Source organism: Microtus oregoni, unplaced genomic scaffold, assembly GCF_018167655.1.
Source record: "Microtus oregoni isolate MIOR12 unplaced genomic scaffold, Mior012 000153F_000, whole genome shotgun sequence".
Classification (NCBI taxonomy): domain Eukaryota; kingdom Metazoa; phylum Chordata; class Mammalia; order Rodentia; family Cricetidae; genus Microtus; species Microtus oregoni.
The window spans coordinates 81,684-98,866 of NW_024544804.1; the positions used below are offsets into that span (position 1 = coordinate 81,684).

Sequence of the window (17,183 nt, forward strand, 5' to 3'; positions counted from 1 at the left end):
AAGAGATCCATAACTGGTCAAATGCTCAGAGTAAGTGACCCAGCCCTAAATAAGATGTTCATGTCATCGCCTCTGATGTCCAGGTAATATCATGGAATAGGGGGCAGAAAGAATGCAAAAGTCGAAGAATTTGAAGAAATCCTATGAAACAATGCTTTGTGCATATGGCATGGCTTTTGTATTCATGAACAACTCACAACAGCTGTGACAGCATACACAAGACCTGCATGAGATGAAGTCAACCAAAATCCCAGCACAGATGGGGAAAGAGCCCATGAGATCCCACTCTTTTTACCAAAGAGTTAGTTGGTGGCTTCTGTGGGGGGAGGGAAAGCCATCTTTATTGGGAAGATGTAGTCACTAGTAGGCTGCTCACGCTCCAGTGAATGGGTCACACCCATTTGCATGTGGGAAGCACTAATTGAATTTGGAGCATTACAAAGAACAAAAGAAGAGGATATGAAGTTGGAAGAGAGATCCATTGAAGGGGTATATGAGAGCTCGGATGGAGGATGAAAGCTGGATATGATCAAAATACATTGTATAAATGTATGAAATTTTCCAAGAATAAATAAAATACCACATTAAAAACAAAAAAATAAGAAAGGAAGAGAAAAAAACTCACTTGTTCATAATCTTCGCACAAAGTACCAGTTATTAAATAAGCCACATCTTTCTAGCAAAAGACAGCTGGAATTAGGGAAGTAAACTCCCAGTTATTAAACATCCACTGTTATAGGCATTGATATTTAGTGACTCACATAATCTTAATGTAATCCTATGGAGTAGAAATCATTGTTTTTATTTTACAGAAGTAGAGAATGAGGTCCAGAGAGAAGGAATATCTTTCCTGGTCACACAGCTAGGATGGCTAAATCACATTTCAGACCAGCTAGAGCCTTACCTCATGCCTACATGAGCTGATGTCTTTCCTTGCTGATAGGCTTTCTCATAGATTTTCTTTGCCTGGTGTTTTTCCTTGATTTCTGCAACATAGACTTTATTGTCGATGGTCCTGATGGGGTAGAAAGAAAGAAGGGGTAACAGAGACAGAGAAAGAAAATAGATAGTCAAAAACATAGCTACAAATAAGAGGAACAAGAAAGAACAAAACTGTCATTAAACTCGAGAGCGAGTGGGAAGAATGAATGTGAATGAGAGAGGGAGAGGGAATATTCTCCTGAAATCTATTTGTCCAGTGGGGGAAAGAGCGACCACACAACATATTGTAGACATGTTGGAGTTTTGTGTTTCTCATGCTTGTCTTTTAACACACAATAATATTTTTCGTTGTAACATAGCCGAACATTTTTATTATAATTGTATATTTGCTGCAACATCAAGCTAAGCATGGTGGTGCAAACCTATAGTCCCAGTACTCAGGAATTTGAGGCAGGGGAATTACAAATTCAAGACCATTCTGGGGTATTTAGTGAGTTCCAGGACAAGCTACTCAACTTAGTGAGGTTCTATCTCAAGTTTCACACACACACACACACACACACACACACACACACACACACACACACACACTATTTACTCCAACATCTCACAGGCACTGCTGCTTGTTAGGTTATGAACAACTTAAAAGTGTGTCTTTTTAAAGAAAACACATTAGGTAAATAATGTGAGTGATGTAGTGGTTAAAATTGTCGGTGACACAGGTCTTAAATGACTTGAGCTGGCTCTGACCTGAACGGCCTCTCCCTGAGGACTAGTGTTCATAGTACCATAATGCAGCCTACAAACTTCCAAAGTAGGGAAGCAACCAACAGCCCTACCCACCTATGACTCCTGTGAACCACAACAATGACCAGTATGACACAATAATCCTAACAGTGCAGTAGTGGCATACATACCTGTGTTAACCAACAGCTCTCTAATTAAGATCTTCTTAACCAGAGAGAAATCATGCCTGATACTAGAAACCTAGCCAAGTATCAGGGCTAATGATCATGGATTTTGGAGAAGAACCTTCAACTGCCACTTTACTAAACCAGCAGAATCTCTAACTATGTTCTAAACGACATATATGTGTCGTTCTATTCCCTAACCAAGGAACTTTCTCCTTGTAACAAACAACTCATTACAGAGAATGACAACTGATGAAATTGCAGAGTTGTGCAGTCCACTCCCATCTAGTACATCTACAATATGACACCTGAACCTTAAAGCTCAGGGACCATGGCAGAAGAGGAGATGGAAAGATTGTAAGAGCCAGAGGAATGTGAAGTTTGCCATAAGTCTTCTAGAATGCCAGAGAAGCTATACCCATGAAGTCTCAACAATATGCCTGCCTACCCATGACCTGAACAGGAAGACATCAATAGATATTTTAACATGGAAGGAAAGGTCATGAGGCCTCAACCCTATACAAAGAAATACAGGCAACTAAGGAATACTGAAAGTGGAAGAGAGAAAGGGCTTATTTCGCCTTACAGCTCTTAGTTCGTACTTTATTAATGAGTGAAGGAAGCCAGGGCAAGAATTCAAGAAAGGCAGGAACCTGGAGGCAGGAGCTGATGCAGAGGCCATAGAGGAATGCTGCTCACTGGCTTGCTCCCCATGGCTTGTTCAGCCTGCTTTCTTATAGAACCCAGGACCACCAGCCCAGGGATGGCACCACCCACAGTGCACAGCCCCCACATCAATCACTAATAGAGAAAATGCCCTGAAAGACTTGCCTGTAGGCCAATCTTATGGAGACATTTTATCAGATGAACTGCCTCTTCCCAGGTGGCTGTAGTCTGAATCAAGTTGACAAAAAAAAAAAAAAAATCACCACAAGGACCTCTTGTCAACATTACACACAAATACATCACTATTAAACTATAACATTTCTTTCTAAGATCTTGTTTGTCTCCAAGATCTCATGTTAATATCATAATATAAAAAAGAACAACTTTAAAAGTCTCACATTCTTTAAAACATCCAAACACTTTTTAAAAAGTTCAGCCTTTTTAAGATATCTAAAGTCTCTACAAATCCAAAGCCCCTAACTATGAGCTCTTGTAAAATTTTAAAAAAAAGTTACATATTTCTTATCCCAAGAGGGAAGAACCAGGGCACAGCTACAATCAAAGCAAAACCAGACTCCAACAGTGTAAAAAAATCCAGCTCCGGGGATTTACTCACAATCTCCTGGGCTCCAGAGTGCTCGGGCAGCTCCTCCTCGCCAGCTCTGCCGTCGACGGTACCCACAACTAGTCTCTTAGACTCAGGCCAGCTACACACTACACTTGCTACTGTCTTTGCTTGTCATGCCATAGTCCTGGCACCTGCATGCTGGGGCCGCATTGCAAGTGAGGTTTCATCTTGGCCAATGGCCTCTCTCGGCTCGCACAGGGCTGAACCTTAGCTGTTCTCCATGACTCGTTCATAATTTCAAAAACGGCACTATGCAGGAGACCCTTACACATTACAAAGTTCAGCTACCAGCTTGAGATGCAGCCTTGGCATTCCTGGACCCCAGTTTCTGTAAGATAACCCCAAGGAAACACTTCCCACAAGATTTCACCTCAATGATGCTGGTCTCTTGTTAATCGCATCTGATTTTTCAGCCCCAGCTGACCAAAATACAATGACTCTTAATTTAAAATATAGGAACAGCCTGATAGAGTCTTAGCTTCCCTAGGAAACTTGACGGTCCAGGTCTGTGTCATCTATATTGCTCTCAGGATTCTTCTCTTCTCTACCCACTCCCACTCCCATAGGACAGCCTCTCTGATCACTCAATAGCTTTTCCAGTCCAAAGTTTCAAAATCTCCCACAGTCCTCCCCAAAACAATGTGGCCAGGTCTGTCACCAATACGCCATTGCTGTCCTAGTTTGCCTTTTGATTTTGTGATGAATACTATGACCAAAAGCAACCTGGGAATAATAAGGGTTTATTTCAGCTTCGAGCTCACAATGCACCATGAAGAGAAGCCAGGACAGGAACGCAAGGCAGAAACCCTAAGGCAGGAGCTGATACAGAGGTCACGAAGGGTAGCTGCTTACTGGGTTGCTCTGCACGACTTGCTCAGTCTGCTTCCTTATACAACCCAGGACCAACAGCCTAGGGGTGGGACCATCCACAGAGGGCTGGGTCCTTCTAAATCAATCATGAATCAAGAAAATTACCCACATACTTTCTGATAGGCCAATCTGATGGAGAGATTTTCTCAGTTGAGGTTCCCTCTTCCCAGATGAGCCTAGCTTATGTCAAGTTGACAAAAACTAATCATCACACCTACCAACTGGTCTTCCTCTTTAAATCCTTGCTCTTTATTCATTGCTCTCATAGTGGTAGAAACATCTATTAATCTTTTGTTTATTTGAGACAGGGTCTTACTACATACTACTGGTTGGCCCGAACTCACTGTGTAGACCAGGGTGGCCTAGAGCAACAGAAATTTACCTGCATCTGCATCCAGAGTGCTGAGATTTAAGGCATTCACCATGATACCTGGCATATCGTGTTATGAAGATAAAATCAAGGCACATTATCTTCACTGCTCAAATTCTCTAAGGCTTCCATCTCAACCGAGAATAGAAGCAAAACTCTTTACTAGGCTCTTTGTAGTCAACACATTATGGCTGACTATTACCTCTTCAACCCCATGGCTTCCTACTCTTTTGGCCACTCATCCTGCTCTAGTCACACTGTTTCTCTTCCTTCCTTCCTTCTTTTTATTCTTTCCTCTCCTTCCTTCTCTCTCTCTTCCTCTCTCCATCTTCCCTCTTCTCCCCCCTCTCTGTTTTTGCAAAGCTTGGCATGGAACTTATGTTCTTGCACATGGTATGTAGGTTCTATGTGACCAAACTATATCATCATATTGTTGAGACAGTGCTTCACTATGTAGTTTAGGCTAGCCTTGAACTCACTATGTAGCATGATCTTCTTGCCTTTTTTCCTTCATTTTTTGGGATTTTATTTTGTTTTAACAGGGCTTACACCGCAGCTCAAAAGGCCTTGAACTTAATATTCTTGCCTCTGTCTCTTGATAATTTTAAAAATTAAAATTATTTTTAACTTATACTTAAAAGTATATATGATGGCAGCCAGGAGATAGCTTAGTTAATAAAATGTTTACCTTGTAAGTACAAAGACCCAAGTAAAATCCCAAAACCCATGCTAAAAAAGACAGGCAATATATAATGGGGCATTATTGGACTACCAGCATTTGGGAGATAGAAAGAAATAGATTCTTGGGATTCACTGGCTAACCAGTCTAGCTTACTGGAGGGTTCCAGGTGAGTGAGAGAGCTTGTTTCACAACAATGTTAGATGGTGCCTGAGAGACACCTCAAGTTAACCTCTGGACTCCACAACATATGCAAATATGCATATAAACTCATATACACACAAAACACATAAAAGTTGTATGTCCTAAAGAGTGTTTAATGTTTGATACCCATATCATATGTGTATGCCTTGTTTAAATCAGAATAACCATGTATTTCCTCAAACATTTATCACTGGTGCTCAAACTTTCAAAATCCTTTTTTGACCCTTTGAAGGGTAGTGCACAATGGTCACCTACACTGTATAGAAATGTCTTAGAGCTGTGGTCCTTATCTAAGAGTAATCAGATTTCCCCACCTCTCCCAACCCCTTACTCCTACCAGTCTTGAGAAACCATCATTCCACCCTCAAATTCTAAGAAATTAGCCATCCTGATTCCACCTGTGTATGACAGCATGGGCATTGGCCTTCTGTGCCTGATATACTTCACTCACCATAAAGATCTCCCCTTCTGTCCACTTGGAAGGGTTTGAGAGTTTGAAACAATTATATTTATTATGTTACTTTATGTGCATGGATGTTTTGCCTGCATATATAACTGCACGCTATGTACATGCTTGGTACTTGTAGAGACCAGGGAGGGTGTTGAATCTCCTGGAACTAGAGGTACAGGTTGTTGTGTTCAGCCATGTGGGTACTTGCAATTTGGACCCAGGACTTCTGGAAGAGCAGACAGTGGTCTTAGCTGCCACGTCATCTTTCTAATCCAAATTTGAGGAGGGTGTTTTGTTGTTGTTTTTGAGACAGGGTTTTGCTCTCTACCTTAGGCTGGCCTTGAACCCCAAACCTTCTGCCTCAGTTTTCCAAAGTGCTGGTATTATAGACATGAACAACTGTACCCAGCTCAAAACTGGATTAAAAACAAACCAACAAACAAATGACAAAAAATCAAAAACAAAAGATAAACAACTATTTTGGAACAGGGTTTTGGTATGCAGTCTAAGCTGGTTTGAGCTCTCAATAGTCTATCCACAGCCTTCCTTATGCTGGGATTAGAGGCACGGCCCACCACGCCTAGCCCGTTTATGTTGTCACAAGTGACAGGACTTCACTTCTTTTTATGGTGCATTTAGATATTCACTTACAAGTTAGACCCTTAGGTTGTTTGTACTCTTAGCTGTTGTGTATAATGGATCCATATTAGTTTATGTCTTTTGGGTCTTGTCTTCTCTAGGAGACTCCGAGCTCCTTGAAGGCAAAGAAATGTCTGCCTGGTTTGCTGCTAATGCCTGGTAGGCAGTACTTACTCCATCCCTTCTCAATGAGTGTCCCAGAACGACAGTGAGAAAAGTCCCCGTGGGTCTCAGGGACTAGTGGATCAAAGAGAAGGGAGCTAGAGAAAGAAGGTTAGAGAATCCAGGGCTTTGAACTCAAGACTCAAAGGGCTCATATTGCAGCAAGGAGGAATGTGAAGTGTTGGATATATCTCAAGCTGGGAAGAAAGCGATGGGGTCAGAGCTACCTTTGAGCCGTGAGAATTTGATGTCCTGGAGAACATTAATATACCTCTGTGGGAGGCAAGAACAGCTGTCTCCATTTCTCAAATGGAGTAACTAGGGCACAGATAGTCGCAGCTTCCAGGAATGCTAAGGGGAGATATGCCTCTGGCAGAAGAGGCTACTTAGGCAAGGAGTGTTTCAAGGCAGCTGAAACAGTATTGCTGAGGCTGGGCTAGTGTGGGGGTGGACAGAGCTGGCTGGGCCTCAAGGTCTCCTGGGGGCTGGGGTGGTAGGGTGGAGCGACTCTGGCAGTAGCACACTGGGGCCTCTGTGTGTATGCTGCCTCCAGCCAGCATACTTTCCACAGAGTCTGCCCAGGAACATTTCTCCAGCCTGCTTTGCTAAACTTTTTAAAAAATCCTTTCGGTGTTTTTGTTATTTTCTATTGAAATGAACCCCCATTCTGCCTGTTACTGGGTCTTTACATCAGCTGACTGCCAACTTCTCAGGTCGGCCCCTACACTTGCTATCACACCTAGGGTTTCTTCGCTTGTTTGGGGGAACACTTTTATTCTTGTGTTTGGTTCATTGGTCCTCTACTTGCAGCAATCTTGGTTGCTTTCAAGTCTTACCCACTTGGAAGTCCTGTTGCAGGGAAGTCCCCCCTCGTTATCTCTGTTCTTCTTCTTCCATATACTGACTTCACACCAGTCACCTCTTTCAACCTAGCCACTCTCCAGCCCAGAGGTTCTTGATGGCAGGACATGGGCTTAGGGCTGTAAAGAATGTTTCAGCACACAAGCCTGCTCCCAGTCATGGGGCGAGAATGACTGAGCAAAGCAGAAATTCTGTTTGACTTGAACTCTCTGATCTACTCACTCTGAGAGTGGTTCCACTCAAAGACAGACATCCTCTTTCATTTTGCCCTTTTGAAGCAGACTCGCTTGTAACTAAGGCTGGCACTGAACTCGAACACACTATACATAGCTGTGCATGATAACCTTGAACTCCTGATATTCCTGCTTCACTTCCCAAGTGCTTGTATGACGGGTGTGTGCCACCACGGCAGTTTTACCCAGTGATGGGAACTGGATCCCAGATTTTGGGTATACTAGGACAACATCTACATCCTAGCTACACCCCAAATTCAGAAGCCTTTTCATAACTCACACTATGATACATGTGGGTTAATGCAGCCCCACAAAGCTTTCCTTTCACCCACATCTCTTCCTTCATTCTTCATCTCATATCATCCAATGAAACAAAACAGAAAAAGGCAATCGCCAATTATGCTCCCATCACGAACAGGCTGCTTCTCCCTCCAACCATCTTTCAAGGTCCACTGTCATGTTCTCCTTCCATGTTCTAGCACAGGACTCTCTTCAACCTCCCAGCTTCTTGGCTGCCTCTTCCAGCCTAGCCTTGCATCACCATGGTCACCCCTTGCTTACCACATTGCCACGTCTCTTCACTGAAGAGCTCAACTATCTCTAACATGGACTGTATAGGTCCCTGGGATGCTGGGCACAAATGAAAGGGAATGGGAGACTATTGACAGTCTTTTTCTAGAGCTTTCCATTATTCTTTGATGACTTACATGTACATCCCTCAAGATATGCATTCGTTCTATAGTGTATTTAATCTATGTGTGTCCCATGGACTTGGTTTCCCATTGGAGCCCCTGAGAGCTGAGTCTCTGTCATTTCTGATCACTCTTCTACCTTTGCCTGTTGCCTGCACTTCAGTGACATGCACTTTCTCCTCATCCAGGAACATTTGTGTCTTAATTCTATTGCGTTAATTTTTTGAGGCTTACTTCCATAGTGCTTGGCTAGTGACCATCTCATGATTGAAGTTCAGTTTGAGTGTCATTTATCCAAAGTTTCCTTCCACTGATGGGAGTTCAGAACTGATCCCTGTCTCCTGGTGGACCTTGGAGTCCCCACCATTTTGCATTCAGATTTCTATTTCCTCCTAGGGTATTTTATTTAAATCAGCTGACTCATTTTGTGGGTTCCCCATTAGACAGTAGGACTGAGAGCAGGAACTGTGTGTAGTCCATCTGTCCATCATATCTAGCCAGAACCATGTCAGGTATGCCCTCAGCATCAGGAAAAGGTTTTTTAAAGCTAATTTTATCAAGTATTTATCATACACCAGGCACTTACGTTAGTATAGATGTCCACATGTCTTATTTAATCCTTGCAAGTGGTTTCTAATTTTATCTGCATTTTACAGATGTGTAAAATGAGACTCAAAGTTAGGTAGCTTGTCCTGAGTTTCCACAGCAGGCAGAGGAAGAAATCAAAATCAAGGAGTCTGATATTAAAATTTATCCTCTTAACTGCTCTGCACTAGTGAAGCAGTAAGCAGGCCGAATGAACGTATGAACAAATGAATGAAACCGTTAGTTTAGAACCGGACTTACATTGTGAAATTGGAGATAAAGGCGATGCGAGGAAGATCCAGGTCAAAGGTGGCTTCATGGGCTTCATCATGTGGATTGAAGAGAACAGAGGTGACCAGAGTGTGCGCATAACGCGACACCACCGTGGAACGTATGGAATAGCTCGTCATCAACAACTGAGAGAGAATACAGAGAGCCGGGTTAGAGAGAGTTCTTCATTGGCCAAGATGGCCAGGTACTTGAGAGCTCAAGGTTCCTGAACTGGTTTCAGAGTGGAGGAGGAGAAACTGAGGGAAAATCTTGAGGGAAAGTGAGCTGTCGTGCATGGACCTGCCTGAGACTACCAGTAAGTGAGTCTCAGAACTACAGGTTTCCAGATGGTCCCAAATCAAAGCACCCCTGGACAAGCACTTCTCTGATTCCAGATCTTGCTAAATATGGGTTCTAACTTAGCAACCCTGGGGCAGGAAGAGGCTCATGTCCTCCTTGCTTCCAAATTCCCTGGAAGCCCCCACTGCTGAGGCTACTGCTGGTTCATGGATTTCACTTTAGAATGAACAGAACATCTTAGCAAAGCTTTAGAATTTAAGAGAATAGATGTATTCACCGAGCCCTACATTATTACTAGGCGATGTGATAAATATTTAGTTTTTATGATTTCTGCTGTAAAGATTAAGCCTCCTAAGTACAGTAATATACTGCAATCATGGTAAGTGTTCAGCACCCATGATCCTATTTAATCCTCACTGTCTGAGGAGTTAAGTTCTAGTATCTCCCACATCTTGCAGACATGTTAACTGAGGCTCAGACACTGAGGTCACCGAGCAGTGAGGTAATTATCTTCTTCCCTATCTTCCCTGAAGTTATGATCCCTCTGTCCACTCACACATCACGTACAAGGGTCTGGTCAGTTCTGAGCGTGGGGAAGTGGGTCAGAGAGGTAATCGGGAATCAGTTGAGCGAGGCTCAAGCTCTGGCTCCGCTGCTTCCTATGTCTTGGGCCCTGAGCCTGTGTTTCCTCCTCTCTCTAATGCGGATAAGAGAGTGTGGCTCACAGGGATGCTGCGAAGGCTCACAGCAACAACCAAGCCTCCTGGCACATCACCTGCGCTGCACTTAGTAATCAGTACCTCTTTTCTCTGGCCCTAGCTTCTCAAGCCTGCAGAAACAGACTGTGAAACTTCGGCTCCTCCCACCCTAAGGAGCTACCTTTCTCACACACTCCAGAGCGCTGTCGTCTCATGCTAGAACTGACCTTGCTGGTTGGCGAGGCAGAGCCATGAGGTCCCTGGTGTGTTAGGTCTAGGAGAATGGTCAGCAAAACACTGGCACGGCTGAGGCACCTCCATTCAGACATGGTGCCACTTCTGGCCTGGGCCTGCTGTTCTCATCCAGAATGTCTGATCCCCAAGGCCTTCCTCTTTTAAATCTGCAGGTAGCCTTCTCTTGAGAGGGAGGGACCATGCTGAAGGGTGGGGAAGTCTCTGAATGTGGCATTGAGGCCTACACAAACCAGGATTGTCCAAGAGCTTAGGCTGGCATCTTGCCTGGAGAAGGGCCAGCTCGGTGCCTCCTTTTTCCCCTTCATCCAGCTGTAAGATGACTGGAAACTAAGCATACCAGAGTGCTGGGTCTGTCTGTTTGCTATGTTGGCTCAGGGTGGGGTTTTTCTTTCCTATAAACATCCACTGGAGCTCAATAACTGGAGCCAGAGAAAGGTCACTGAGTACTGATCATCTTAAAAAGGTAGCAACCTTTAAAGAGGGTTGGAGAGGCAAGTACGCAGCGTTGGTCTTTTCTGTTGCTCACTTTAGTCTTGACACAGAAGGGACTATAACGGTGTAGGGGTTCCAGACATGCGATTTCCAATCTCAAGAACAGCCAGAGGTCAAGATGGGCTGCACTGGAGATGAGAAAGAGGACCATTCAGTCATTTAAAATAGAGGCTCGGGACTGAGAACATCTGGGTTGGAATTGCAGTTTGGCTGCTTTCTGGCTGCATAATATTCAGCGAGGAAACTTAACCACTCTGCTGCCTCAGTTCCCTAATCTGTGAAATGAGGATAACAGTGCCATTTCCGAAAGTGTCAGCGTTGAGCTGGCACTTTGGGAATGTTTGACATCTGGTAGGTATTCAGTGAATGCATGCAGGGATGAGGAATGGCAAAAATTGAAGTACAGCTGCCAGGTATAGTGGCACACATTTATAAGCCCAGCATTTGGGAGACTTTTCCAGAAAAACTATGAATTTGACGCCGGCCTATGCTGCATGGTGAGTTCCATGACAAGTTGGCCTACACAGTGAGATACTGTCTCAAAAATGCCAACAAACGAGCATTGGAAGCCCCTTGTCCCATTGGGGACATGAAAGGGGCAGAACGAAGCAGAGCTGAGATGCTCTGAGTCCAGGATCTTGAAGTCCAGTATCTGAGTCCTGTAGAAGATGGATTGAGTAGTGTCCCCATACAGGAGCCATTAGCATGTATCAGAGCCTTTATTACACTTATATGAACATAGATTACATTTCCAAGACATCCAGCCTCTATCTACAAGGGCAAAAGCCTTTGAGGACTTTTCATAAACTGGCACAAAGATGACAAAGACACCTGGATTTGCCCTATGACATTCAGCACAGCACAACAAAGTCTCATTCTGGCTTTTGGGGGTCCCAAATCTTATTAGTTGCCACCTACTCCAAGGGCACTCAAAGCTTCCCATTGCGGTTTTCCCAGTGCAGGTGCAGGCATTAGGGATGTAACTCAGTCAGTAGAATATGCCTGCCTAACAGTCATGAAATGCTGGGTCAGGTCTTCAGCCCTGTGCAAATGGGATGTAGTGTAGCTTGTCTTTAAGTTCAGCACTCAGGAGGTAGAGGCGGGAGGATCAGAAGTTCAAGTTTGTCCTCAGTCTCATAGGGAATTTAAGGACAGTCTAGAATATGTGAGACCATCTCTTTAAAACAGAAGAAGAAAAAACTTTCCTCATAGGGGACAGTCCTAGCTTCAGAAAAGCTTTGTTGTATAGCAACAGAGAAAACTCCATCAGGTGCCCACTCTCTCTTAAAGACAAACAGATAACCAAGGGTTCCCAGGCAAATTAAGAAAGGCTGAACCATGAAAGCAAGAAGCCAAAACAAACAAATAGAACAAATGAACCCAGGGGAAGTCGGGAATTTGACTAACAAAAGAGAACTTCAGGAGAAAAATTATACCTGCCAATCATTCAAGAAAATATGACATGTATGAAACAAGAATTAGATGCTACAAAACAAGAACAATCAGAGAAAAGAAAGACACATCAGAAATGGAAAAGAAGTTGCTGGAAATAAAAATGTCAACAGAAAAATTGGAAGAAAACATAGAAGAAAAACTCTTGGAATGTAAAGTGAAACAACAAAATAAACAGGAAATATGAAAGAAAATGTCAAAAACACAGATCAACATAGCAGACACAACATTCAGAGAAATGAGCTACAGACTAAAGGAAAACTAAAGAAACATTGTGTGTGGTTTTTGATTTTGTTTTGGTATATTTGCCATATTGATTTTTCCCTTTTTAAAATCTGTTTTCTTAATTTTTTTTGTTTTTCCTGGGTTTTGTGAGGAGAAATAGACAGACACACAGACATAGAGAGACAGAGAGAGCATGAAATTGGGTGGGCAGCTGAGTGGGGATGATCTGGAAGGAGTTTGGGGAAGGGAAAGAATATGATCAAAATATATTGTATGAAAAAAGGTTTTTTTAATTATTATTTTTATGTCCAGACTGCCATTTCCCCTCCCAGTCCCTCTCTCCTCCCTTTGCCCCTACGGCATCCACTCCTCCTGTTTCTGTTCAGGAAAGGGCAGATTTCCTATGGCTATCTACCAAACACGGCATATTAAGCTGCAGTAATACTAGGCACCTCCCCTCATATGAGGGCTGGACAAGGCGACCCAGGATGAGGAAAAGGGGTGGAAAAAACTTTAAACAAGTTTTTTAAAGGTATCAGGAGCTGGGCATGGTGCTGCATAGCTGTCATGGCAAGGCCGGGGAGGGTTGCTGCAGCTCCGAGGTCAGTCTGATCTACATAGTGAGTGTCAAGTTAGCCAGTGCTACATAGTGAGAAATTCTGCCCCCAAACCAAAATAAAAATGTATTAGACATTAATTTCCTACAGCTGAAGAAAGACATCTAGAGTAGGCACCACAACAGTGAATCCAGAAGCCCGCGACCCCGTCTCAGCCCTGCAGCAGCTCCCACACTGGTTCTCTTCTTCTGTCCTCTGCCAGTGTATTTCCAGGTCCCCTTAAGACCCGATCCATATCCTTTCGTCTCTCTATTAAAATGGTGGAAGCCACCAAGCCTTATGTGAGGGGCCACGCAGGCAAGCCCTCATTTCCGTTCTCATCACTCAGCCTGTTACTTCTCTCCCTTCTCCTTCTATTGCTTCATGTTCTTTCAAAATGCCAGGGATGGGCAAAGATGTCATGGGTATGTGTTTGCACTGACCTTTCTGCTTGAAAAATCTTTTCCTAGATATCCACTTAGCTCTCTCACCTTATGTAAGATTTGTTCACATTTTGCCATTTCAGGGAGTTACTTCTTGACCAACCTATTTAAAACTGAAATAACCTCTTTTCTTCACTGATATCCCCCCTCTCTCTTTTACCCTGGTTTTTAGTTCCTCCCTGTCCCCCGCTCCTCATTTCTATGAGACAGAACTTTACTATGTGATGGAGGAAGGTCATTGGCTAATAAAGGAACTGCCCTGGCCCATTTTATTGGTTAGAGGATAGGTGGGAGGAGTAAACAGAACAGAACGCTGGGAGGAAGAGGAAGTGAGCTCAGAGACTCCACAGCTCTCTAGGGAGCAGACGCCTCAGAGAGAGACGCCATGCCCCGCTCCGGGGATGAAGCTCCGACCCAGGATGGACTAGGCTAGAATCTCCCCGGTAAGCGCACCTTGGGGTGCTACACACAGATGATTAGAAATGGGCTAAATTAATATGTGAGAATTAGCCTAGAAGAGAATGGGCCAAGCAGTGTTTAAATGAATACAGTTTGTGTGTTGTTATTTCGGGGCATAAGCTAGCCGAGCAGGCAGCCTGGGTGCTGGGGACGCAGCCCCGCCGCTCCTATTACTACAACTATGTAACTCATATGTAAGTCAAACTGGTCGCAAACTCTAGATCTTCCTTCTTTAGGCTTCTGAATGCTGGAATTAAGGAGTGCACCAATACACCTGAATTTTGTTTTCTCCATAACACTTTATTTAAGTTGTTACAGATCTTATTTATTTATTTATTTATTTATTTATTTATTTTTTAAACAGGGTTTTCTCTGTAGCTTTGGAGCCTGTCCTGGAACTAGCTTTTGTAGACCAGGCTGGCCTTGGACTCACAGAGATCCTCCTGCCTCTGCCTCCCGAGTGCTGGGATTAAAGGCACACACCACCGTCTGACTCAGATCTTATTTCTTGATCTGATTGTTTCCTCTCTTTCCCATACTAGAATCAGCTCTGTGAGAAGCAGGTATTGGTGTCTGTCTTCTCCACTGCTATGGCTCCAGCTCGCAGAACAGCATCTAGCACCTAGCAGACACTCAGCAAATATTTGTTCAATGAGTTAACACAATAAAGGCACATCATTTATGGAAGAATAAAAGCTGTTATAAAGTATATATATATATATATATATAAGAAAATAGTGATTCAAATATAAAATAAGATAAAATATGGTTATAAGCAACTAATGGAGTATAAGAGAACATAATGCTAGAACAAAATCTCCTCTAAGAGGCCCACGGTTTATGACACTGGACTTGTAAAGAAGGAATTGTATTCTTGGCTCACTACTTAGCTGGATTTTGGGAAAAAATATTTACAAAGTCAAGACAATGTAAATACTGTTTATTGGTTTTTAGGTTTAAGAGCTACCCTGGAAGACAAAGAGAGGAAGATCTCGTTAATACTTCGGAACAGAACACAAATGTCAATAATATGTATAACGTAAAAGGAAAGATCAAAGAGATAATGCAGGGCACTGGTGGGTGACATGCGGCTAATATCTTTGTTTTTAGGCAGTTAGGAATAACACTGGCTTTGTAAAGTGGTGGTTGTAGGTTCTCCTCCAAGATTCATGACTTCACTAAACCCTGGTAGTTCGCTAGGTTTCCAGTACCACACATGATTTTCTCAGAGAGATGGTGGTGACAGCCAATGTGTCCATGCTACTATCGCACGCGTTATAGTGCCATGTCAGCTGTGTGTTCATAGATATCATGGATGTGCAGTAGTACTGGTTGCTTCCCTCCCTTCAAAGTTGGCATTGTGCCTTCTTGTACTTATAGATAAGCACAGTTCTCATGCCTCCTCAAGGAAACCAGGCTGGGCTGGAATGTGGGGGAATCATCCTGCCTCTGCCTCGCAAGTATGGTGATTACTGGTTTCCACCATCAAGCCTGCTTTGAAAAGTATATGCCTCATGACACTTTCTAAATGGAAATATCCAGTTAGACTTGCCTCCAAAGATGGAAATCATACTGTAATGCCTTTAACATATTTAGGAAGGGTGCTGGCGTTTTATTTTGTTTTCTATTGCTATAGCAAAGTGCCTGAGGCTGCGTGTTCAAAGTCCAAGATGAGTTGGACCTATCTCTTACAGCCTTGCCTGAATTTCAACATGAATAATAGCATCATGATGGAAGTACAAACAAGGAGCGGTCAAATGGTAAGGTGTGAGCCTTTTAATACCAATTCACAACTATAGAAACTCATCTGAGTCCCAAGAAAATGACACCATTTTCTCCCAACAGGGATTAGCCCAGTGACATAGTCGTTTTTTACTGGGCCCCCATCTCTGAAAGATTCCACTAATTCAAATCATTCCACTGAGTCTCAAGCTTTCAGCACATGAACCCTTGGGAGATAAACAACATACAAAGCAAATCACAGTACTTGGAAAGCATATGAGACTTAACAACTCACAGGCAATGTAGTATCATGGTTAAAATGCTGGTATTTGACATCCATTGAGCTGGGCTCAAATCCCCTCTGTGCTCCATACCCATTAGACAATAATTTGCCTCTGGTAAGTTATATTTCTCACCCCCCAATGCTGTCCTCTATCCAATGCGGCTGGTACTCACACTGTATGAATGTAAACCTTCATGCTTCTGCAAAGCTTTCTGGGGAGTAAAGAAACAGCTCCCTGTAGGCAGAAGAGGACTTTAAAACGAGTTGCTCAAATCTAAGCCTGTTATGAGCAAGGGTCACCTTTGTGATGGTGCCTAGTAGATAGTTCATCCCCGTTTTCTTTTCGATGGCCCAATTCTTTCTCCCAGGTTTGTGTTTAGGAGGCTTCTTTGTATAAAGCACCTGGGAGAAGTGGTATTAGTCTAGAAGTAGATATCAGGATTTCAAATATATGAGGAATCTGCCTTTTGTTTAACAAAGGGGAGTCTGTCTGCCTCTCTCTTCTTTTGCATAGACAGTCCTCAGCGTTTAGAGCAACACAGAGTGAGTTAAATTGTCTTACAACAGGATCCCCCCCCCCAGGAGATCAAAACAGAGAACAGCAGTGTCGTGATGTCTTTAATCCCAGCACTCTAGAAGTAGATACAGGCAGAGGTGTCTGTGAGTTCAAGATCAGCCTGGTCTACTTACTGAGTACCAGGAAAGTCAGTGCTACACAGTGAAACCTTATTGGGAGGTGGGGAATAGGGAGAGGAAGAGGGACATGAAGAGGCAGAGGGAGAGGGGGAGACTTTGAAGTGGAGAGGAGTAAGCCGCCAATGATGGTAGAGGACAGAAAAGGCCACCAAACATGGCTTTCCCCAGTACTGAGAGAGGCTGTGGAGTCCAAAGGCTGAGAATATCTGATCACTAATTGATAGTTTGCTGTGCATCTTAGGTGACAATAGAAATAATAGGCAGCTCTGGAAGGAATTTTTGCCACTCTTTTCCAGCATTGTCTCTGAATTTTCCAAAATTCATAAACACTAATTCTCTACAGCTCAGGGGAAGAGGAGTTTGCTAGGCAGGATTGGTGGCAGGGCTATTTTTGCACTC

General features: G+C 43.4%; 1 protein-coding gene across 1 annotated transcript in view; it reads right to left on the reverse strand.

Annotated features, from left to right (window-relative positions):
* Window positions 1–10,490, reverse strand: part of LOC121445002 (inter-alpha-trypsin inhibitor heavy chain H6-like) — a 31,385-nt gene extending 20,895 nt beyond the window's left edge. The window contains 3 exon segments of the mRNA XM_041646965.1: window positions 905–1,015; window positions 9,155–9,309; window positions 10,389–10,490. Coding sequence (XP_041502899.1) covers window positions 905–1,015; window positions 9,155–9,309; window positions 10,389–10,490 — 368 coding nt within the window.
* Window positions 10,491–17,183: the final 6,693 nt, after the last annotated feature.